Here is a 23,368-nt window from a genome sequence, read left to right on the forward strand (position 1 = left end):
ACAAAGAGATCATCTTGTTTGTCGATATTAACGATTAATTGGGAAATGATTGGAGTCAAACTGGAAACCCTTTTTGTAGAGATCACTGGTTATGAAGATCCAGACAGGGGAATACAAGTCTGATGTCCTCAAAACTTCAACAGAATGACTAAAGGCAATGTTAAAAGTTAAAAATGAAAGGAAAGTAGGAAACCAGTATCAATGTCGTCAAAGAATTTCACCTTAAACCCCTTCTCTCCCAAGAACTGTAGCCCATTTCCCAAAATGAGTGCACAAAGAGGCAGAGTCAAACTGTAAACACAGTGCAAAAACGTATGGACAATGTGCTTTGGTTAAAGCAGACTACAATGTTTTCATTATTGACTCCAACAGGCTAGAGTTTACCAAACAAGTTTTATCGTGAAGGAGAATCCCTCAGGGGCAATAGATAGAACCAACATGGCTTGTCAAAACGACATTTTATGTTTTAACCAACTGTTCATTCCCCCATTTTAGGAGTCCTTATGGTACAACCATTTTGACAAGGTAATACAATTGAAGATATATTTAATGAAGTACACCTCCCTAAACATTTTCTACTGGATATTGTATAACTCACATATGTAACCTAAAGCTGTAACCTTAACCAAAACATGGGAAAAAAGAATCATAATTTACCTAGATGAAGGTATGAACCTTAAAATTTCTCTTTGCGATTTAACATTTCAGGATACTTACAATTCAGAATTTGAAGGCCAAGCAACCGGGGAAGAATGAGAAAACAATCCTGTGACTTCAGTTTTCAGGAGTTTTCCAAGCAGCATTGGCAACATTGATCCTTCACTTTGATTCCTTGATGCTAAAAGGTCAATCCAACTGCTTTCTTCTCTTCGGTTCAGGCTTGCCTAACTGCAACGAAAAACACATCTCCTCATCAGAGTCACTCCTTAACGCCGATAGGTTTTTCAGTTCTGGGGTTTCCTGAGGTTTGTTGTCATGCATCAGTGATCGCCCTGAGAAACTTGGGATGAACTGGTGCTCCACATTAGGAGCTGCTTCTGCCCCATCTTCTATATGAAATTCAGGGCCAATGAAGAGTGGAGACTGTCCTTGCTGAGACTCACCTTTGACTACCCCTTGCTGCATGTTTAAATTAATAGGCTCAAAGTTTTCTTCAATTTTTTCTTTGGATGGCACTCGGTCTAGAGGAGATGACTCTCCAACTGTTGAATCTATTGCCGGTGCTGATGCATTTCTTTGATCTTGAACTGCAGCTATATCAACAACTGAACAAGTCAGACAGTATCACAAGTTGAGATAATACGCACAGAATTATTACCAAAGAGTGGTGTTCAGCAGGCTCTCAGTTTTTTTTACTCTTTATATTTCCCAAAGATTCACAAGTCAGGCCTTTGTTTTGAGTCAAACTATTACATTGTCACCTTTACCTTCTATCCAGAGTAACAACAAATATGCTCTGGCAGGTTCAATTTAATGGGAGAATATTTTGTCCTCGTAATGAAATTTTTGCTCTCTCCTCTTGCATATTGTATGTGTGCAAAGTATAGCTGTCAAAGGTAACGGCTAATGAACTTACGTAGCCTGGCATCCCCTCTTGAAGAAACAAATGTTGGAAACTTGATATCATTGCTATTGGAAATTCAGAGGGTATAAATGTCATTCAGAATGCAATAACATTAGATTTTATTTAAAAGTAATTTTCACTTTCCGAAAAGTAACATATCAAAAAATAAAAAACATTATTTGACCCTTTGTTCCTTTGATTGCTCTCTTGTTGATAATAGTTTTTCATTAATACAATGAACTCTTTTTTTACACTAACCAAACAGTGCCAAGTAGAAAGCCATTCACGGTTCCACACTGACATTCAAAAGGTAAACAAGTTATCATCTTCTAAACTTGATACCCAGAATTTGACAACAGTTTCTTTTTTGGTAAATTAATGGAGGGTCATAATAAACCCCTCTATGCTAAATAGACCTAGTAGAAAATTTTATGATCAGGCACCATGTTATTTTGGTACCTACATAGTTTATTTAATTTGAAAGCAAACTCCAAATTTCTTCTCTTCTTTTGTTTTTTGTTAATAAAAATCAGGAAAAGCTAGCCAGCAGTTCCCATCTGAAACAAAGCCTGCATGTCATTTGTTACTATAATATCTTGATTTTGGCAATACACCCTCCATATATGAGGGGAAAAACACAAATGAATTCTGAAAGATAAGTGCATTAATGTAGGAGAAAAATATAGGATTGAATTGAAAGCACAGACCTTGAAGCCCGTCATTGGTAGTAATGAGATCAAGTTCAAGGAGGTCAAGCAGGCGACCAAGATCAACTCCACTGGTCCAATTTTCTGGGGGTAGGCCAACTTTAAGCTTCAACCTACCACGGTTAGCTGTCCCACCCCAAATGATCCCAACTGGCCGTGGCTTCTCACAATCCTGACCCTCTAAGAGAATGAGGCTTCCACTATCACCTTCAAGATCAAAAGTCTGTTGGTTCTCACCAACAACAAGAAAATCGGTAAAGAAACAAATCCCTTTCTCATCATTGTACTCTAGTGCATAGGCCATTATGGTCCCAGTAGTCAAGCCAGAACTCCTTCCAACTTTGACAACTTTCCTTCCAATGAGACTATTGATTGGAGCTTGCAAATCTATAACATGGACATCACCAACCTCGCCAACACCTTTGACAGTTGTAGTTACATTGTTCATGTTAAAGTCTCCTGCAAAAGGAATGAAGGCCCCATCTGCTCGGACAAATGTTTCTACAAGGGTTTGCAATGGGTAAGTGTTGAGGTCAGCAAGCAAAGAAAAAACAATCAACACAATTACGCTACATATTTGTACTTCAGCACCATCCATCTATAAAAATGTCAAATTCAACTATTAGGCAACAACAATCAAACCACATATTCCAAAGCCTGCAATAAGCTTAGTCTGCGAAGACAAGCATCTAGCTCAATTGCCTGGATGAACAAGGATTATTTTAAGTCTCTCTAACATTCCCCGGGGAATATCTAAGCCTTGGACATGACCCATGGTTCATGCTCCAGTAGATTTCATCTAAAAAACTTTTATCCAAGACAGAAATAATCCTACCCAGCATCATGATTTTACAAACTCCGAGAAGCACTCTTATGGAAAATCAGCCTTCTCATACATATTCAAAAGTTTTCAAGATTGTAATCATGACTAATGCAACAATAGTATTAACAAGTCCCAGCCTTGTCTTCCTTACAGAATGCTAGATCATTTCAAGATTGATAAGATGCTAACTACTTTGAGTTGTGTCAGTGAGATTTAAAAGTTCCATTAAATTACTCTGCTAGTATCGTATATCTATTAATTTACTTGGAAAGTGCAAGTTGGATTAATTTCAGTTTTAGTTACCTTCTCAGAGCACAAACACTTATTATTCGCAGGCACTTCTTTGATTAAAGAGGAAAAACCAAGAAGTCATCTGGGAGCTTGAGGATGCAATGGTGACCGACACTTAATTGGTTAAAGTTGTGCAGCTATAGAGTTACATATATTGAGTGAAAGTAATCCCTGGTTAAATCCACAACTGAAAATGGGTAATACTTTATACTCACCTGAATTAAATCTTTCAAGCCAACAAACACAAATTTCAACAAAAGGAAAAAATTATTGATTTATCTCTCAAACTATTTTCTTAGTTAAACGTAATCTATGGAACACAGCAAGATAACATCTTCCCTTGGATTGACAGGTGGATCATTAAAAATATAGTCTATGAAGATGAAGAACATAAACTGCAAAACACGTGGTAAACCAAAGTATACATTGGTATGACAAATTTAATATGAAACTGCATTACCTGGGTTTGTTCCAGCAAATATTCCATACCAAAGATCATCAGTGATAAATGAGGTTGCTCTCTCCACAGCACCCAAATACACCCCAGGTCCAAGGCTTGGTGGCAAAGGATGAAACATTTTCTGGTTTGGGTAGTCCAGATCAACTGCAACATGCCGATTTGTGAGGAAACCAACCTGGCGGTTACCTGTTCTGCTTTTCACAATCGCACCCAGGGTTCCATATGTCTCTTGGTTAGCAACCTAAAATTGTAAGGCAATTTTGTAATTCCCACAAAATGAACAAAGAAACAAGTATTCAAGTGCCTATCACAGAATACACTGCCTTAGCAAAATCAAGATGCAGGACATATATTAGGACAGCACAAAAAAGAACTCAAACCATTCCCTTAAAAAATTCATAATACTGCTAAACAGATCAAACTGCAATTGCATATTAATAAAAAAAAAAAAAAAAACTTTATGTGCACACAATGGTTGGATAAAGATTTCCTGAAAATTCTCACTGATTTTGGAACTCTCAGTTGGTACAAAATAAAATGCAAAACCATTCTAGAATGGCAACATATAATAGACTTGACCAAGGTTCCTGGCTTAAAGACTTGCACATATCCAACTCAAAAGCAGGAAAACTAGTTCAGACATTTAATGTACTTGCCCATTTATCACATCCTACAATCAACAGGAAGAACCAGGAAACTGTCTATATATCAACTAAAAAGTTTATTAAGTAACCAACAAATAGTGCTATTTTATTATTCATGCATTCAATCCCTACCATTTAATCAACACAAAAACCACAAACATCACTAAAGTGTCGATACCTGAGATCCAGAACCAATGCATGGGTCACTTCCTCTCAAGCCATCCACGAGATCAGTATACAACTGTTCCTTTGGAGTTGCTGCAGGAGCACCATAATATGAGAATTCTACAACATCTACATCACACCACACTCCTCCTGGTCCCTGGCCCATACAATGAAAAGGCAAATTAACTTCCTAAGCAAACTGAAGCCAGTCATAGATCAAACAAAATAAAATAAACCAAATGTCTTTAGAAGAGAAATAGAGGCCAAAGTAAAGCTGGAAACACCAGTTTTCTTACCTCAAGGGCTGTAGGTAGGCACTGGACATGGCTGAGCCATTGCCTATGAACTTTACGGGCAACAAAAACAAGAATTGCAGGAATATTCGTCAAAATACCCCCTCGGATTCTAAATCCAATTGCTGTTCCAAGACTAAACCTCCTCAATATTTTGCTATGAAATGCCCTAATGGTCATTAGCTCGAGCAAGGTGGTAGCTTGCTGCCCTTCTGGCAACCTCCCAAGAGTTTCCGGAAGCACCCCCTTCTGAAGGTTTCCAAAATAGTTTGCCCTGTCTTCTGCTGCATCATTTAGTCGACTCAATGTGGGCCAGGAGAAGTAGGCAGCATTACTCTCAGAGTGCTGCCCACCTGAAGTAAAGGGTTGAAGTGGCGACAAGCTTGACCAAGGCAAATGATTGCAGTAGTTTCTTTCCAAATCTAAAGCAGATTCCTCTGATTGTGAGGATCCAGAGTGATGAATCCTTAAACCTAATCTGTTCCTTTCCATCTGTCAGCTCTCCTACACATAGACATATTGACTGTATAATCTTAAGAACAAATTAGGCAGCTTTAATTCTCATAATATAAAGAAGCTAAAAAGCTTTGATAATCGCAGGAGAAACTGTAGTGCTTGAACAGTAAGAATAAATACTGAAACTGAAGAACAATCCCACTATACAATAACATAAACACTTTAAAACAATATTTCAGAAAAAATATAAATGGATAAAAGAAATAAAAGTTAACCAGAATATAGCTGCTCCACACAAACAAATTTGCAAAGACACCTGCAGTGAAACATCTCAAATAGGAAACCACGGAAGTTGCAGAAAACAAGGACCATGATTAAATATATGACACAAGCATTCTGCCCCTTAATTTGAAGCTATAAGCGCTAAAACAACTAGATGTTTCGCTTATAGACTAGGGAGCCAATGAAACACGGAACAAGCCATAATAATAATAATAATAATAATAATCCCTATCCTAATAAAGGATCCAAGAGGAAACAAATTCTCCAAAGGGTATCAGGAGAAATGAAGAAGAACACGAAAACATAGAAGCTTCACATAGCAAATGCACAATAGATAGGGGAAAAGTGTCATCATTTTCCATGCAGAAAACCATAGTAAAACAGAAGCAAAAAAGGACACACGGAATCATCCAGAAGTCAGAAAATAGAGATACAAAACAGTAAGTCAATGCAAGTCTTTGAGAAACGAATACAAAGAAGCTAAAGCCCCATATACAATCGATGAAGAAGGCAGCAAACAGACAATTAAATTTGAATCAAGGCAAAAACTTTGAAATGATTATTTGAAAAACAGTTTAAATACTTCATAAAGACCGTTACTTTCTGAAAAAACTGAGCCAAAACAATCAAGAACCTTCTTTTATGAGCTGAAATTGATCAAAACCCAGATAGAAAAGCTCAGATTGATAAAACACGCAAACCCCATATTTAAATCAAGACCAAAACCAACAGATTAAGCAAAACCCAGATAGGATATACAATCAAAAACAAGGTTTTTATGCAACACTCACCAAGCAAAAAAGGTGGAGCTCTGATGGGGGACTCCAAAAATAGCCCCTTGAAGCTGTTCATGCCCTAGTACACAATCTTTTTCATTAGTAATTGCTACTCTGCATAGTAAAAAAAAATCAAAACTTTATGCGCCTATAGACATGGAGAGAGAGAGAGAGAGAGAGAGAGAGAGCAGTGAGCTATGGCAAATTAAAAAAAGACTCAATGTTTTCTAGGCAGACAGGGAGAACTAAGTATTAAAATATTTGGAGAGAGAGAGAAAGAGAAAAGCCAGCCAAATATCTATAGTATCTGCTACAATTGATTTCGCATTAACATAATATATATAAAAAAAAAAACAATTTAATAATTAATGGGTTTTTCCCATTTTCTTACAAACACTTTTCATTTGCTTTCTTCCCTTTTGATTTCTTTATCCCTTCTTTTCATTTTCTTTAGCTACATATAATTTTATGGAGGGAGGGAGTGAGTTGAGTGATCACATTTCTTGGTGGAAAAAGAAGTGCAGCAGGCATAAGGGAGGGTTTCAATGGAGGAGAAATTTTTTTCTTTGGGTCCCATCCATATTTGCTCCCTAAAAGGAGCACATTCTTCACCCAAATAATTCAATTCCCACCTATCTATAGGGTGATGGGTAGTTTGAGTGATCTTCTCCCTTTGTTCCTGCATTCTTACTTGCCTTGGTTTATCTCCAACTCATTGATAGATATTTTGTGCATTGTACTGTATGCCTTGAGGAGGGTTTTGAATGATTATATATTGATTTTGTAATAATTTCTAAAATCGATATATATATATATATATACAGTTGATTATTATTTCAGGTTTAATGATGATGAATTTTTATTTATTTATCTCAAGACTCTTTGTCACTTCCTCTTTCTGCTTTCTCTCACCTGCATGATGATGTGCTCTCTCCTTCTCCTTCCATTATTTTCTTATCCTTCCCTATGGAAAACGTTTGCTTGGTAAAGAGAGATGGCTTTCTAGAAGTTAAAAATCATTCAGACACAGCCCGTCTTTTATTCCAATACATTATCTTCACCTTTTATCACCTCGTCACATCACTAGCATTATCTTTATCACCCATGATTCAATTATCAAATCATCATAAGTCCACACCTCGTTTTAAAATAATGCGACATGCAAATTATTCGTATTAAATTCCATTTTTTTAATTGGGTTTAATATAATCTCGTACACATGTGTATGTATTGGTATATTCAAGAAATGATGTCTTTCTATATCTTTAAAAATATTCGTAAGAAAGTAAATAAACCTTTTTTTGTTTCCTAGCAAGAAAAATAAACTTGCTAACTTGATCAAGTCTTTAAATTGCTATGAAATTGATAGCATAATGTATATTAGATCAATCTAAATAGATTAACCAGTGAGGTAAGTTTTTTAGGATGAATTTTTTATTATTATTGAAGAATATAAAAAAATAAGGTTTTTAGTGGTTGTTTGAAAATGTAATAAATATAGTTTTTCCCTTTAAATGTATCAAAAATATATAATTTTTATTATTTTAAAATTTATTTTAAATATTAGCATATTAAAATGATTCAAAAACATTAAAAATTAATTTAAAACTAAAAAAATAATTTTTAATTTTGTAAAAAAATGCAATTAAACTACAATATGACGCGCCATCTTAGTTCAGTTAGACTATTCTAATTTCAAGTATGGAAGTATGTATATGTAATCTTTGTTACATGTATTTTATTTGTAGCGTATACTTTCACTGATGGCCACTAGCCACGAGATGATGAAATTTCCCAAGAAATTTCTACAACGCAATTATTGTATCAATACCAAAATGGTTACACCACCAATCAGGCATTCCCAGAGACGGAAAGGGAAGAGGAAGATATTGAGGGGCACTCAGATTTGAAGAGTTTTGTTGGAACCTGACTCGTCATAACTCGACTCATAATTTGAATAATGAATTAAACAAATTAATCTTGTAAATTAAAAGGATATTATTTTAAAAATAAAATTTAAATGGTTTCATCGAATCTTAACTAGGTCATAAATTCATAACACTTGAGTCTGACAAAATCAATTTATAATTTAACAAGATTAAATCATGATAATAAATTATGAGTTAACTAGTCAAACAAACTAAACCGACCGGGTTTTAGAAGAATAAATGGAGTATTAAGCTTTAAGTAGTTGCAAGGGCATGTAGAAGAAATACAAGAATAAGTAGATTGGTTCTCAGCTTTCAATGCTGACAACTATCACTAGTGATGCAAGAAAGGAAGGTGGTGATGTGGCATTTGCTAGGAGAGAACAAATTGTGAAAAGAGTTAAAGGGCATTTAAGGAAATGGGCCATAACTCGATTTTGCCACAGAAAAAATCTAACAAGGATGGGATTCTCTTGTACAGAGTGCGTTGTGTAGCTTTCAGTGGTACAATTGAAACATCCCCCACCTTACATTTATGATTATTAAATCAATTTAGAACTCGAATAATAAAAATTAAAAATGATATTTTTAAAAAAAAATTAAATAACATAGTTATAATTGACTCGAATTAACTAGAATAAGTTGTTACCTATATTTTTTTTGGTCAAATGCAATATAATTTTTCTCAAGACTTAGAGCTTAAATTGTTGATATTTTGGTTACAAGAGAATTAAGGAAATGGGCCATAACTCGATTTTGCCACAGAAAAATCTAACAAGGATGGGTTTCTCTTGTACAGAGTGCGTTGATCAGAGTTGAGTAAAGAAATTAAAAACTTAATTAAATAAAAAAAATAATTGAAAAAATCAAACTATAAAAAAAATCAGATTAGACCAATTAAAATTTTACAAAAACTAACCGGTTCAGTTTTTATTTTATAAGCTTGAAATTGAAAAAATCGAATCGAACCCAAATCAAAAAAAAAAAACTAGCCAAAACCAAAAAAACTGAGCAAAACTGAAAAAATCAAGTCAAACCAGTTTAAACTGGTTTTTATCCTAAAAAATCAAACCGAACTGAAATCGATCAGTTTGAACCGGTTTCGAATCGATTTTGATTTTTTTAACAAAAAATTCAGTTTAATTATTTTTTTTATAAAAACCAAACTAAACTAAAAATAATTACCTCTAGTGTTGATGTAGCTTTCGATGGTACAATTGAAATATCCCCATGTTATATTTATGATTATTAAATCAATTTAGAACTTGAATATTTAAAATTAAAAACAATATTATTTTAGTGTTTTGTTTTTAAAAAAATTAAATAACATAGTTATAATTGACTCGAATGAACTAGACTAAGCTGTTACCTATAATTTTTTTTGGTCAAATATTGCAATATAATTTCTCTGAAGACTGAGAGCTTAAATTGTTGATATTTTGGTCACAAAGGGATTTGATTTTGAATGAACGGATCTTTCTTGTCTCATGCCTTGGTTTTTTTCCCCTTGAAATATCAAATATATAAGACAAAAATTAATGAAACTTCAATATGCTAAGAAGAATAGTAAAAAATCAATATGATCAAAATAGTTGATACTCAAATGACAAAATCAATGTTTATTTATTTTAAATGTATCAATTCTTTTAATAATTGGTTTATTTTTAAATCATTTTTTGTATATTTATCAAGAGTAAATCTATTCTAAATTATATCTTAGATAAAGAGGGGTAATTATTTTCAGTTCAGTTCGATTTTTACCTATAAAAAACAACCAAACTGATTTTTTAAAAAAAAGCTGAAACTACACTGAAACCAAGTCAAATTGACCGATTTCAGTCCGGTTCGATTCTTGATTTCAAAAAACTGAAAAAATTTATATGTTTTTTTGGGCTTTTAATGGGTTGTCTGATGGATGGGCATTCTGATGGGCCTTTAATTGGATTTCTAATGGGCTTTTAATTGATGTTAATATTGTCTAATTTTCTTAGAAGATTCTAAAGTATATTTAATTTTTTTACCGTCAAATATTCATTTATATTAAATTCTTAGTGTCAATCTTGTGTTTAATATTTTTTTTTCTTTCTAATATTTTTATTCTGTTTTGTTTGAGTGTGTAGGACTCCTACTATAGAGAAGTTTAAATAATACACACTAATAAGTTAAAATACAAATTATAAAACATTGCCTTTAAAGGGCTTAAAAAAACAAAAACAAATTACATTGTCATAAAACACTCCAAGCCAAAAAAATAAATCTTCATTTGCATATCAGCTAAATAAAAAAACACATAAAGAATAGTACACTTGATTTCTTAATAGTTAATATTATTGATATCAAAACCTGAAATTAAAATTCTAGAATTATAACATGATAAATTAAATTAGAAGATATAAAAATAAAAAATAATATTTTTACCATATATTTTCAATAAATGCATCGATTTTTGAATTAATTATTATTTGTTGCTGATGTAACTTTCTATCAAATTCTACAAAATAAAAAATAAACATGTTAGAATAAAAATGTGTTAATTAATAAATTAAAAAATAAAATGTATAAGTTTATAAAAAAAAATTACATGATTTTTAGATTTTTATAAGTTTCAAAATCATTCATTAAAGTTACTATATCTTAAGTTCAATGAGGCATGGACACCGAGAGCCTATAAAAAAACTCAAATTGACATTTGCACAAACATGGGATTTCACTTCTGACTAATTCCAACTTAAAGGAATAAAATATCAAGTTCTACGTTAAAAAGAAGGGCCAAAAGATGATTCATAGATGAAACAAACCAATGCGTAATTTTCAAGAAAAATTCTAAGCAATAAAATGAAAATAAAAATCTGAACAGGAAAACAAAAATCCAAACAGAAGCAGAAACAATTTTATATCCTTTCTTAGCTGATTTTGCATCATCAATGGTAAATATGAGCAACATTGGGATATTTACATACAACAATGTGCATATTAGAAAGAAATGTGGGTCTGTTAACTAAATATATATGTGATGCGAGTCTGTTAATCATGGAACTTCTCTACCTAGTTTCTTTAGGGCTCAAAATGTGGCGCTCATCCAGTGGATGCTTATATAATAAACACTACTAGAAATTCGTTTAATATCAATATAAATACTAACAGAATTATCGCCAAAATAATTCTAGACATGCCAATCTTTTAATAAAAACAAGTGTTTATTTGAACTGTCTTTGGTTCACTCTTTGCCCAAATATGACTTGATATTCTTAAAAACCGGTATCCTTGTCAGAAAGCATGCATTAACTGGTTAGTACCCATGACTAAAGTATGCAGTATGCACCCATCACCATAGTTTTAAGATCCGGTCCGTTTCAAGATTCGGGTTTCGGGTTTTGACTAGGTTGGCTTGGTCATTTTTTTTAAATGAAAAAATATCATTTTAGTTAAAAAATAAAAGTTAACAGGTTTGTGGCCGGGTCTTTGACCGGGTCAACCAGGTCGCAGGGTCAACCCGGATTTTTCCTTCCTTTATTTTTTTCAACTCGGTCCAATTTCAACTCCGAATCAACCCACCAAGCTGAACCGGATTTCAAAACTATATCCATAACTATTGTCTAACATTGTAAGCTTAAGCGCTTAAGTTATGTCTAATTTGAAGAAACAGAAAAGCAGTTACAGAACACCTCATGTCTTTCATTATCAACAGATTGAACACTCTCATTTTGATTATCAAGAGATTCAACATATCCTTTATAAGTTGATATGTTGCTAGTGGCTTAATTGGTTTTAAATTTCAATTGATTGGCGTGTTTTTTTTTGTTTTGAAACTTTATATTTTTAAGTCTAAGGAGAGGGAGAGGGAGACAAGGTTCTGGTAGCTAGGAATACTGGGCAAAGTATTTTTTTCTATTTATAATATATTTTTTAATTGATTTGGTTTGGTTGAATTAATCGGTTCTTGTATTATAAAACTAAATTGAACTAATTTTTTTTTAAAATATTCTAATTGATTTAATCGGTTTTTTTTATTTGTTTTTTTTCAATTAATTTTTTTGTTTTATTGGTTTAATCAATTTGTCGGGTTTTTTTTTTTGCTCTAGATAGAGCATTTGTACCTAAATTAATGTATTTAAAATAATATTCTTTTCTCACAATCTTCTCTTAAATTCAAAAAGGAAACATGATATGACAAACAAACCATCTATTGAAACATCGGTCTATATAAATTGGGTTATTTGCCTTGATGAGATTATTTTAAAATTTTAAATCTAATTAAATTTGATAGAAACATGATTGAATTAACTATAATTAAAAAAAAAATAACAGCATTGAAAGGCTGCCATCGTGCACAATGCAGAGACCAAACCTTTGAGGAATATTATTGGCTAAGAGCTTGTTCCAAAGAGCCCTAATTAATTAACGCGATTGGAAAATCATGGATAATTATCACCATCAGAGGTTTGATGCTTCCACGTCTTCTCATCATAAATTTATTACCATGAGCCTTTCGCTGCTCTTCTTCTCCACCGGATTCCTCCACATCCCCCGTACTTGCTGACACTTAAGGAAAGGGTAGTTGCGCAATAGTTGAAGAACTCCACTTAGTTAAAGATTATAAGATATATTTGTTAATTTTTTTTGTTGAAATGATATATTTGTTAATTATATTTTATAAATTTGTTTTATTAAACGCTTTAAATATATAATAAAGATTGTTTAAGATACTATTTGTTAAGTGTGTGTATATATATATATATAATAATTCTTAAATATATTAAAATATTTCATTTATAGTTTTTTTCTAAGTTTGACGTTAATGATCCCCTGTTGCTGTCTCTATGGATTGCTTCAAAAAGGGTTCGAGTGAATGAATCATTTACTAGTTCATTGCTATCATTTTATTTTATGGGAACTGTGTGATTACGAGGGAGACGTGAATGGCCGTGGCTGGTGGAGAGAGAATTATCTACTTTTCTCCCTTTTGGAAATGGAAATTACAAAGGAATTAATTCCAATAACAAGCTTTTCTTTTTTTTTTTTTTTAAAAAAAAACCCAGCACTTTTCCAGGATTTTTCTTAGGAAATAACACTTATTTGAGAAATAACATAGTTCATTAATTAAATTAAATTTTATTTGAATGGGCAACATCATTTCTACAAGATCTAATGACCTCTAAAAATTTGTAGGACTCGAATTGATAACTTCTAAAAATCAAACTTAAAATCTGAACAATTGAACTACACCCTTTAAAATTTAATGCTACAACCTTTAAATTTAAAGGTTATGACAGTCTTAATATAATTATTACCTCTATTAAATTTAAATTTGAAGCAATAATTAGTGTTGAATAAATAAAAAAATAGGTAAATCATTTTTATTTATACAAATATTGCTTATTCAATGTGAAGATTAAATATCTGAGTTGTAGCTGTGTCGGTGGTGTCTCTGGCAATGCATACAAAATTTTAGAGAGATTTTTCAAGTGGATGAATGGACTTTTTTAGGGCTGGATCCAGTGATGCGTATCATGCAGGTTATGGTCTCTAATGGACAAACTCTTTATGAGAATTATCACTGCAATCTGCTGGCTGCAACTTATCTGAGTGCTTCTGGTTTTGTAAGGATAAACTGTAGAAGATACTGACTTTGCAGCTCCAGAAGTGGGGAAGAGACACTGGAAAGCCTGCATAACACTGTTTTGTCATCATCAGTCATGAGTTTTTTTTTTTTTTTTTTTTTTTTTAAATTAGCACAATAAATTTAAAATTTTGACAGATTAACAGAGCATTTCAATAAAACTGGGTAAAATAGTATAACTTGAACAATCAATTTTGACATTAATTAAAATTTAAAAAAACACACACAGACTTTGTTTGTCTCTTCAAAAACCAATGAAGGCATTTAGTTTCTCCCTAAAAAAGTCTAACAAACACTTATATTTTACCCTTTAAATAACAAAAAAAAAAATTAAATTCATCCTAGTCTCTAAACATTCTTAGATATTTTTATATTAAAAATCCATGATTACCTTTGTTTTTGTCACTACTATCATCACCCCAACTCCTTTTCTTATTGTAAATAATGAATAATATTTTAAAAAACTTTTATCTTATATTTGTATAGGAAATTTTAATATTTGTTTTATGATTTCAATAAGCACAAGATTATTGAATTTAACAATCATATCATATCCAAAATACTTGAGTTTGACAATTAGAGTATGCTTGGTAGTGTGGTAGTGATTGCCTTTCAAATAACTTTTCGTGTTGAAATGCATACCAATGATGTTTTATTATTTTAAAAAGATTATTTTTGACCTCAGCACATCAAAACGATCTAAAATAAACAAATTATATTAAATTTTAGTAAAAAAAAAATTTGAATTTTTTGGGAACGCGGTACAAACCGCGTTCCCAAACAGTATCTTAATCTTTCACGAGACATACACGGGTTAAAGATTATGGTGTTTTATGACTATATTAGAACCAATATAATTTTCTAAATTAAAAGTCTTGAAGGTATAGTAAAGCGTTATGTTTTTTTATAAAAATTAAATTTTTATCAACCACAAAACACTCAAAACATTTTTTAAAAAAACTTTTCTAGCAGTTGTAACTTTTTAACTTTTTAACAGTTTTTTTATTTTTTAATTGTTGTAAGAAATCTTTAATTTTTTAATTTATTTTTTTTATTAACCGTTACATGTTAGTAGCTTATATACACAGGCACTTTTGCAGTCAAATAAATCACAGCTACTCGAGGGGAGAAATCAACCCACATTTAGTATCGGTTTCTCTCCTTCGTAGTTTTTTATGGGTCTTTTTTCCTCTTTTTAATTTTATGCATGATTGTATTAGAATGATTCCAAGGTTCTGCCATTACATTATTGGGGAAGGAACAAAATACATTATAAGGTTTGATAGCCTAAAACATTTATCTAATATAGCAAAGGAATAAAGAGTAAGAAACAATACAAGGAGAAATTTAGTCATCATAAAGAAGTAGACAATGATGAAGAATCTCACCAAGTCACATACCCCTCTTCCTCCCTTAATAGACCTGCTGATCTTTTATACAAGAACTTCCCTCAACTTTCACAACCCACAGAACTAAAGACTAAAGACTTAATGCATATTAAGCTTATGCTACACAATGTACTCTTGCTGTCTCTGTTTTGCTTGTCTTCAGTGTTTTTCTAGCTTTCGTTTTAATCATGTTGGACTCTGCTTCTTTGCAATTAGTTTGGATGGACAGATACATATTACCATGATCCAGTTTGGAAGATTAGTGGAATAACATAAAATGAAGAGAAGAAATAGAGAAGCAGAAGAGAAGCAGGAATTTCAGTAGAAACTTCAGCATTCTTAACCTAAGGTCAGTATCAATCCAAAATAATTGCTATATATCGAAGAAGAAATTACTTTCCACAAATAATAATCCTTAGCCTAGAACTCAGTAGAAATGAAAACGACGAGTGTTTCACCTTTGGAACTCAAAATGGCATGTCATTCTCAGTAGAAAAATACAACCAGGACGAGACTGAAAAGCTACAATAATATAGGGACTGAATTGAAGTGTTAGAACCGTACAGGGACTGAACAAAACTCAACCCTCATCACCAAACCCTAAGTACATAAACTAACTAAACCAGCAGCCTCCTTCCACTCACACTCTCTTCTCTCTCTTTCTCAGTTCATCCTATCATCATTGTCTCTTTTTTAAAAATAATTAAATTAAATTAAATTAAACAGGCAAATGGCAGAGGCACTTTTATCGCCAATTTTGGAGCAGTTAAGCGCGGTCGTTGCTCAACAGGTAATTACTTCTATACATTTTGCAATGATCTAATTAACCCTTACATGAATAAGAAATATAAAAATGAAGTCTCTTTTTGTTCCTTTATTAGAAAAATAAAATAAAATATCAAATCCTCAGATCTAGATTTGGATTTTATTAAAGAAATTTCTTTTTATTGTTTTATTATTTTTCATATTTCTGGAAATAATCTAAAACAAATATTCTTAGAAGGAAAATGGAGTTGTCGATCCTCTCATTAAACTGAACTACTAAGGGTAAAATAATCAATCAGATGTTAAAATAATAAGTTCCATAATCTTATTATAATACCAACAAATATTTATTTCCAAATAGATTTTACGAATACCAACAAATACAGATCCTTTTATTCTCTATATTTACAAGCGTGTGTTATATATAGGTTTGACGTCGAACAATTTAAGATTCATTTTCTTCCTTCTTGTATAGTAGCAGAGTGCAGACAGAGATATCATCATGATGATGATAAAAAGAAATATTATTATTTTTAATATATTGGTTTTTAATAAATATTTTATATATAAATTATTAATATAGCCAATCCATTTCACAGTACGTGTCAACTACTGCGAAAAAAAGATTAATAAAAATTATCCAATCTATTAATTACCAAAAATTAAAGTTAAAAACTTGTAGTGAAATCATGGAAATGTTTCCTCTGCTTGAACTTCCTTATCTATTCCACACTAATAGGTACGAGAAGAGGTGAGCCTAGTAGGGGATGTGAAGAAACAAGTCGACAAGCTGAAAAGCAATCTCCTTTCTATCCAATCTGTGCTTGAAGATGCAGATAGAAAACAAGTGAAGGATAAGGCTGTAAGGGATTGGGTAGACAAGCTCAAAGATGTATGTTATGATATGGATGACGTGCTAGATGAATGGAGCACTGCAATTCTTAGATGGAAAATGGAGGAAGCTGAAGAAAATACTCGCAGCCTACAGAAGATGCGATGTTCCTTCCTGAAATCTCCTTGCTTTTGTCTCAATCAAGTGGCTCGACGTCGCGACATTGCCCGTAAGATCAAAGAAGTATGTGAAAAAGTGGATGACATTGCCAAAGCCAGAGATATGTATGGCTTTGATCTGTACAAAGCCACTGATGAACTCCAGCGACTAACAACTACCTCCTTTGTTGATGAATCAAGCGTGATTGGTCGAGATGGTGAAAAGAAAAATGTTGTAAGCAAGTTGCTGGCTGAAAGTAGTCAAGAAGCACGGGACGTGGATGTCATCTCTCTAGTAGGGCTGGGCGGGATTGGAAAGACAACTCTCACCCAACTAGCTTATAATGATGCTGAGGTAACGGCTCATTTTGAGAAAAAGATATGGGTGTGTGTTTCAGAACCATTTGATGAGGTTAGAATAGCCAAAGCTATCCTTGAGCAGCTTGAACGGAGGGCAACCAATTTGGTTGAATTGCAATCCCTTTTGCAAGGGGTTTCTGAATCCATTACTGGAAAGAGGTTCCTTCTTGTCCTTTTCTAGCTTTCGTTTTAATCATGTTGGACTCTGCTTCTTTGCAATTAGTTTGGATGGACAGATACATATTACCATGATCCAGTTTGGAAGATTAGTGGAATAACATAAAATGAAGAGAAGAAATAGAGAAGCAGAAGAGAAGCAGGAATTTCAGTAGAAACTTCAGCATTCTTAACCTAAGGTCAGTATCAATCCAAAATAATTGCTATATATCGAAGAAGAAATAACTTTCTGCAAATAACAATCCTTAGCCTAGAACTCGGTAGAAATGAAAACTACGAGTGTTTCACCTTTGGAACTCAAAATGGCATGTCATTCTCAGTAGAAACATACAACCAGGGAAAGCCATCCGCAGTAAGTAACCCCTGACCGAGACTAGACTGAAAAGTTACAATAGTATAGGGACTGAATTGAAATGTTAGAAACAGTACAGGGACGGAAACAAAATTCAACCTCATCACCAAACCCTAAGTACATATAAGCTAACGAAACCAGCAGCCTCCTTTCCCCTCACACTCTTCTCTCTCTTTCTCCTTTGTCTCTCTTTTTTTGTAAAACCATTAAATTAAATTAAATTAAATTAAACAGACAGATGGCAGAGGCACTTTTATCGCCAATTTTGGAGCAGTTAATGAGGATTGTTGCTCAAGAGGTAATTACTTTCAGACAATTTGCAATGATCTGATTAACCCTAACATGAATAAGAAATATAAAAATGAAGTCTTTTTTTCTTCCTTTATAAGAAAAATAAAATAAAATATCAAATCCTCAGATCTAGATTTGGATTTTATTAAAGAAATTTCTTTTTATTGTTTTATTGTTTTTCATATTTCCGGAAATAATCTAAAACAAATATCTTTAGAAGGAAAAAGGAGGAGTTGTCGATCCTCTCACTAAACTGTAAAATAATCAATCAAATGTTAAAATAATTAGTGAGTGTTATGAAGGAGGAATATTTTTCACTTTAAAGCTATAGACTTTACAAATACCAACAAATACAGATCCTTTTATTCTCTATATTTCTTTGATCCAGCAAGCTTATGTTATATATAGGTTTCTTCCTTCTTGTATAGTAGCAGAGTGCAGGAAGATATCATCATCATGATGATAAAAAGAAATATTATTATCTTTAATATATAGGATTTTAATATATATTTTTTATATAAATTATTAATATAGCCAATCCATTTCACAGTACGTGTCAGCTACTGCGAAAAAAAGATTGATAAAAATTATTTAATCTATTGATAACAAAAAATTAAAATTAAAAATTTGCAAAAGACAGTTTCTCCTTAATTATTTATTATTTTTTAAATTGATTCAAGTTTATAAATAAGTTCTTCATGACTACTAATATTATTTTAATTATGAAATTTGAAGATATTATAAATTGATTTAATATCAAATTAAAACTTAAAGTATGATGTATCAGCTTCTTCAATCTTGATGTTCTTTTTTTATTATATATATATTGATTTTTTTTTATTTGTATTTGCTTTTTATTTTTATGATTTATTTTTATGTATTTTATTTTTGACTACCTCTTTTCAATATATCCACTTATTCCAAAAAAACATTTGCAGTGGAATCATAGAAATGTTTCCTCTGCCTGAACTTCCTTATCTTTTGTACACTAATAGGTACAAGAAGAGGTGAACCTGGTAGTGGGTGCGAAGAAACAAGTCGACAGGCTGAAAAGCAATCTCGTTGCTATCCAATCTGTCCTTGAAGATGCAGATAGAAAACAAGTGAAGGATGAGGCTGTAAAGGGTTGGCTAGAAAAGCTCAAAGATGTATGTTATAATATGGATGACGTGCTAGATGAATGGAGCACTGCAATTCTTAGATGGAAAATGGAGGAAGCTGAAGAAAATACTCGCAGCCGACAGAAGATGCGATGTTCCTTCCTGAAATCTCCTTGCTCTTGTCTCAATCAAGTGGTTCGACGTCGCGACATTGCCCGTAAGATCAAAGAAGTATGTGAAAAAGTGGATGACATTGCCAAAGAGAGAGCTACGTATGGCTTTGATCCGTACAGAGCCACCGATGAACTACAACGACTAACAAGTACCTCCTTTGTTGATGAATCAAGCGTGATTGGTCGAGATGTTGAACAGACAACTGTTATAAGCAAGTTGGTGGGTGAAAGTAGACAGGAAGCACGGGATGTTGATGTCATCTCTCTAGTAGGGTTGGGCGGGATTGGAAAAACAACTCTCGCCCAACTAGCTTTTAATGATGCTGAGGTTATGACTCATTTTGAGAAAAAGATATGGGTGTGTGTTTCAGATCCATTTGATGAGGTTAGGATAGCCAAAGCTCTCCTTGAGGAGCTTGAAGGGAGGGCACCCGATGTGGTTGAATTGCAATCCCTTTTGCAAAGGGTTTCTGAATCCATTAAGGGAAAGAGGTTCCTTCTTGTCCTAGATGATGTCTGGACAGAAAATCATAGACAATGGGAACCACTGAAACTATCTCTCAAAGGCCGTGCAACAGGAAGCAGAATTCTAGTGACCACTCGTAAACATTCTGTGGTAACCATGATGGGAACCGACCACGTGATCAACATTGAGAAATTGTCTGATGAGGTATGCAGGTCAATATTCAATCAGGTGGCATTCCATAAAAGAAGCAAAGATGAGTGCGAAAGATTGACAGAAATCGGCGACAAAATTGCAAGCAAGTGCAAGGGCTTGCCTCTAGCTGCCAAGGTATTAGGAGGTCTGATGCAGTCTAAAAGAACAAGAGAAGAGTGGGAACATGTTTTATCTAGCAAACTGTGGGAACTAGAACATGTTGAAAGGGGACTATTTCCACCTTTGCTTTTGAGTTACTACGATTTACCTTCTGTGGTAAGACGATGTTTCTTGTATTGTGCCATGTTTCCAAAAGACTACGAGATGCACAAAGATGAATTGGTGAAGATGTGGATGGCTCAAGGTTACCTGAAGGAGACTTCAGGTGGAAATATGGAGCTTGTAGGAGAGCAGTACTTTCAAGTCTTGGCAGCGCGCTCTTTCTTCCAAGATTTTAAGACGTATGGTGGAGAACATGTTAGATTCAAGATGCATGATATTGTGCATGATTTTGCCCAATATATGACAGAAAATGAATGTCTGACAGTGGATGTCAATGCCCTTGGAGGAGCAACAGTGAAGACTTCAATTGAAAGGGTTCGTCATTTAAGCATGATGCTGTCAGAGGAGACCTTTTTTCCTAAGTCCATTCACAAAGCAAAAGGTCTTCGCAGCCTCTTGATCCACACTAGAGACCCTTCGCTTGGAGCTGCACTCCCTGATTTATTCAAGCAGTTGACATGCATCAGGTCATTGAATTTGTCAGAGTCTTCTATCAAAGAAATACCAAATCAGGTAGGGAAATTGATACATTTGAGACACCTCAATCTGGCATCTTGTTTTCAGTTGGAATCCCTGCCAGAAACCATGTGTGATTTATGCAATCTGCAATCCCTAGACGTTGCTTGGTGTCGGTCTCTTAAGGAATTGCCCAAGGCGATTGGAAAACTTATAAAATTGAGGCATATCCGGATTTATGGTTCAGGAGTGGCCTTCATACCAAAGGGAATAGAGAGGATAACATGTCTTCGAACATTAGATGTGTTTACTGTGTGTTGTAGTGGTGAGAATGAAAGTAAAGCAGCTAATCTAAGAGAATTAAAAAACTTAAATCACATTGGAGGGAGTCTTGAGATACGGAATCTAGGAGGAGGTAAAGAAGATGCGAGTGACGCTGCAGAAGCACAACTCAAGAATAAGAAGTGCCTGCTTCGTTTGGGATTGCGTTTTGACAGAGAGAAAACAGAGTTGCAAGCGAATGAAGGCTCTTTAATTGAAGCTTTACGGCCTCCGTCAGACTTGGAAAATCTAACCATAAATGGGTACGGAGGGTTGCATTTGCCAAATTGGATGATGACATTAACTAGATTACAGGTGCTTACACTCGGTTATTGTACAGAGCTGGTGGTCTTCCCTCCCTTGGGAAGATTGCCCAACCTTGAACGCCTGGTATTGACGGGGTTGAAGGTGAGAAGGCTGGATGCTGGATTTTTAGGTATAGAAAAAGATGAGAATGCCAGTATTATTGAAGGAGAAATTGCAAGGGTCACTGCTTTCCCCAAATTAAAAACGCTTTGGATTTTGAATCTCGAAGAAGTAGAAGAGTGGGATGGAATTGAAAGGAGAGTGGGAGAAGAAGATGCCAACACAACTTCAATAATATCCATTATGCCACAACTTCAATATTTGGGAATTCGTAATTGCCCATTGTTGAGATCACTACCGGACCATGTTTTGGCAGCGCCTCTACCGTCATTACGCATAAGTGGTTGCCCCAATCTAAGGAAACGTTACGGGAAGGAGGTGGAGATGGGTGAAGATTGGCAAAAGATTTCTCACATCCCAAAGATTGATGTTGATGATACATAGGTGAGAAAGACAGAACTCTTTAGAACCTGCTCTAAGTGTTTTAATTATTTGCTTTGGTGTTTGCTAAGGTTGAGTGTAAAATAATATGAAAGAGGGTTTCATTCAAACTTTACTGTAATTCGATTTTATTTCCTACTTACCATTTACTCTATCAAATGCAGCTGTCATATTATCTCGCTCACGTGAACCTTATTCCTTACTTAAATTCTCCAAATGCCACTCTAAAAAAACTCCCTTTGAAATTTCAGACCATATTTTAGATTTCCTCCTTGATAATTTTGGATTTTAGTTTTATTATTTTTTATTAATTGTTTTCTAGTTATTTACGGATATTTAGGGTATTATCCCATAACCGCAAGGTTTTTGTCTTTTTTTTTTTTTTTTTTTTTTTTTTTTTTTTCTGGTCTTTGCGTTTCTCTTTTACTGGTTTAATTAAATTTGATTTTAGAAATGATTTTATTTCATTCAAAACTAATGATTTTTATGGGATATACTAAAGTTTCTAGACAAATAACTAAAAACTATATTGGTTATGTTTTGAAATAACTTTTTATTTCACTTTATTCTAAAAATCATTGGTCAAATTCAATGAGATTTTATGGAAGCAGCTATCTAAGCTATCTAATTTACTCTTGGTAACTTTATATTAGTTTTAAAATTGTATTTATTTTAAATTCAATAGCAATTAGTGGACAAATAATATTTTAAAATAATATGCTTTCTCTTGAGTGCAGTCCAAGTGCCATTTAGTGCTTGGATTGCCTATATTTTTAGTATAATTACAAGTATTAGTATTAAGAGTATTAGTATTAAAAATATTATTATTTGTTTTGTTAATATTATTTTTTTTAGTATAATTAATATTAAAAGTATTATTATATTTTTTCTTAATATATATTTTTTAGTATAATTAATAGTATTAGTATTAAAAATATTATTATTTGTTTTATTAATATTATTTTTTAGTCTAATTAATAGTATTAATTTCAAAAAATATTATTATTTGGTTTTTGAGAGTGGCTAATTGTTCACCTATGAGTGGTGTCCAAGAATATGTCTGCGATATAAACATGGTTTCCACTTCAAGAGCCATCATCAAAATTACAAGATTCTTATTGCCAAATTCTCTCAACCAAATAAAAGTTTGATTAAATTGAATTGAACGGCACCAAATATTCAATGGATCAACTAAATAAAAGGTACTGTTTATAGGACCAAATTTAATATATCTCCAAA

At 33.0% G+C, this 23,368-nt stretch overlaps 3 protein-coding genes across 9 annotated transcripts in view; 2 read left to right on the forward strand and 1 right to left on the reverse strand.

Moving 5' to 3' along the window:
- Positions 1-428: 428 nt before the first annotated feature.
- On the reverse strand, positions 429-7,069 carry LOC118060649 (protein NARROW LEAF 1). 6 transcript variants are annotated; one of them, XM_073403609.1, is made up of 7 exons: positions 6,960-7,069; positions 6,477-6,575; positions 4,951-5,470; positions 4,668-4,811; positions 3,846-4,086; positions 2,272-2,772; positions 429-1,253 (listed from the first exon to the last, which is right to left on the reverse strand). In XM_073403609.1, exons 3-7 carry the CDS (start codon positions 5,437-5,439, stop codon positions 847-849), a joined length of 1,782 nt encoding a protein of 593 aa, XP_073259710.1. In that variant the 5' UTR covers positions 5,440-5,470; positions 6,477-6,575; positions 6,960-7,069; the 3' UTR covers positions 429-846. The 6 variants fall into 6 exon arrangements, with proteins under 6 accessions (XP_073259710.1, XP_073259709.1, XP_034929797.1 ...); XM_073403608.1 differs by having other exon boundaries at positions 4,951-5,451; positions 6,960-7,068; XM_035073906.2 differs by having other exon boundaries at positions 4,951-5,451; positions 6,853-7,003.
- Positions 7,070-16,032: 8,963 nt separating this feature from the next.
- The window catches only part of LOC118060636 (putative disease resistance protein RGA3), a 29,152-nt gene continuing 21,816 nt past the window's right edge, over positions 16,033-23,368 (forward strand). The window contains exon 1 of the mRNA XM_073403713.1: positions 16,033-16,187. Within this exon, the coding sequence (XP_073259814.1) occupies positions 16,128-16,187 (60 nt within the window). The 5' untranslated portion in view covers positions 16,033-16,127. The remainder of the gene's footprint in view (positions 16,188-23,368) is intronic.
- Positions 18,184-22,288, forward strand: LOC118060639 (putative disease resistance protein RGA1). Of its 2 annotated transcripts, none has more exons than XM_035073885.2 (2): positions 18,184-18,339; positions 19,328-22,288. In XM_035073885.2, exons 1-2 carry the CDS (start codon positions 18,280-18,282, stop codon positions 22,130-22,132), a joined length of 2,865 nt encoding a protein of 954 aa, XP_034929776.1. In that variant the 5' UTR covers positions 18,184-18,279; the 3' UTR covers positions 22,133-22,288. The 2 variants fall into 2 exon arrangements, with proteins under 2 accessions (XP_034929776.1, XP_034929780.1); XM_035073889.2 differs by having other exon boundaries at positions 18,214-18,339; positions 19,271-22,288.

This window comes from Populus alba, chromosome 12, assembly GCF_005239225.2.
Source record: "Populus alba chromosome 12, ASM523922v2, whole genome shotgun sequence".
In the NCBI taxonomy this organism is placed as follows: Eukaryota; Viridiplantae; Streptophyta; class Magnoliopsida; order Malpighiales; family Salicaceae; genus Populus; species Populus alba.

Coding starts and splice junctions, on each gene's coding strand:
- LOC118060649 (XM_073403609.1), bottom strand. CDS start 5,439: ATGGAAAGGAACAGATTAGGTTTAAGGATTCATCACTCTGGATCCTCA. Junction 4,812..4,950: donor GCCTACCTACAGCCCTTGAG/GTAAGAAAACTG, acceptor TGTATGGGCCAG/GGACCAGGAGGAGTGTGGTG. Junction 1,254..2,271: donor TACCAATGACGGGCTTCAAG/GTCTGTGCTTTC, acceptor TTGTTGATATAG/CTGCAGTTCAAGATCAAAGA.
- LOC118060639 (XM_035073885.2), top strand. CDS start 18,280: ATGGCAGAGGCACTTTTATCGCCAATTTTGGAGCAGTTAATGAGGATT. Junction 18,340..19,327: donor TGAGGATTGTTGCTCAAGAG/GTAATTACTTTC, acceptor GTACACTAATAG/GTACAAGAAGAGGTGAACCT.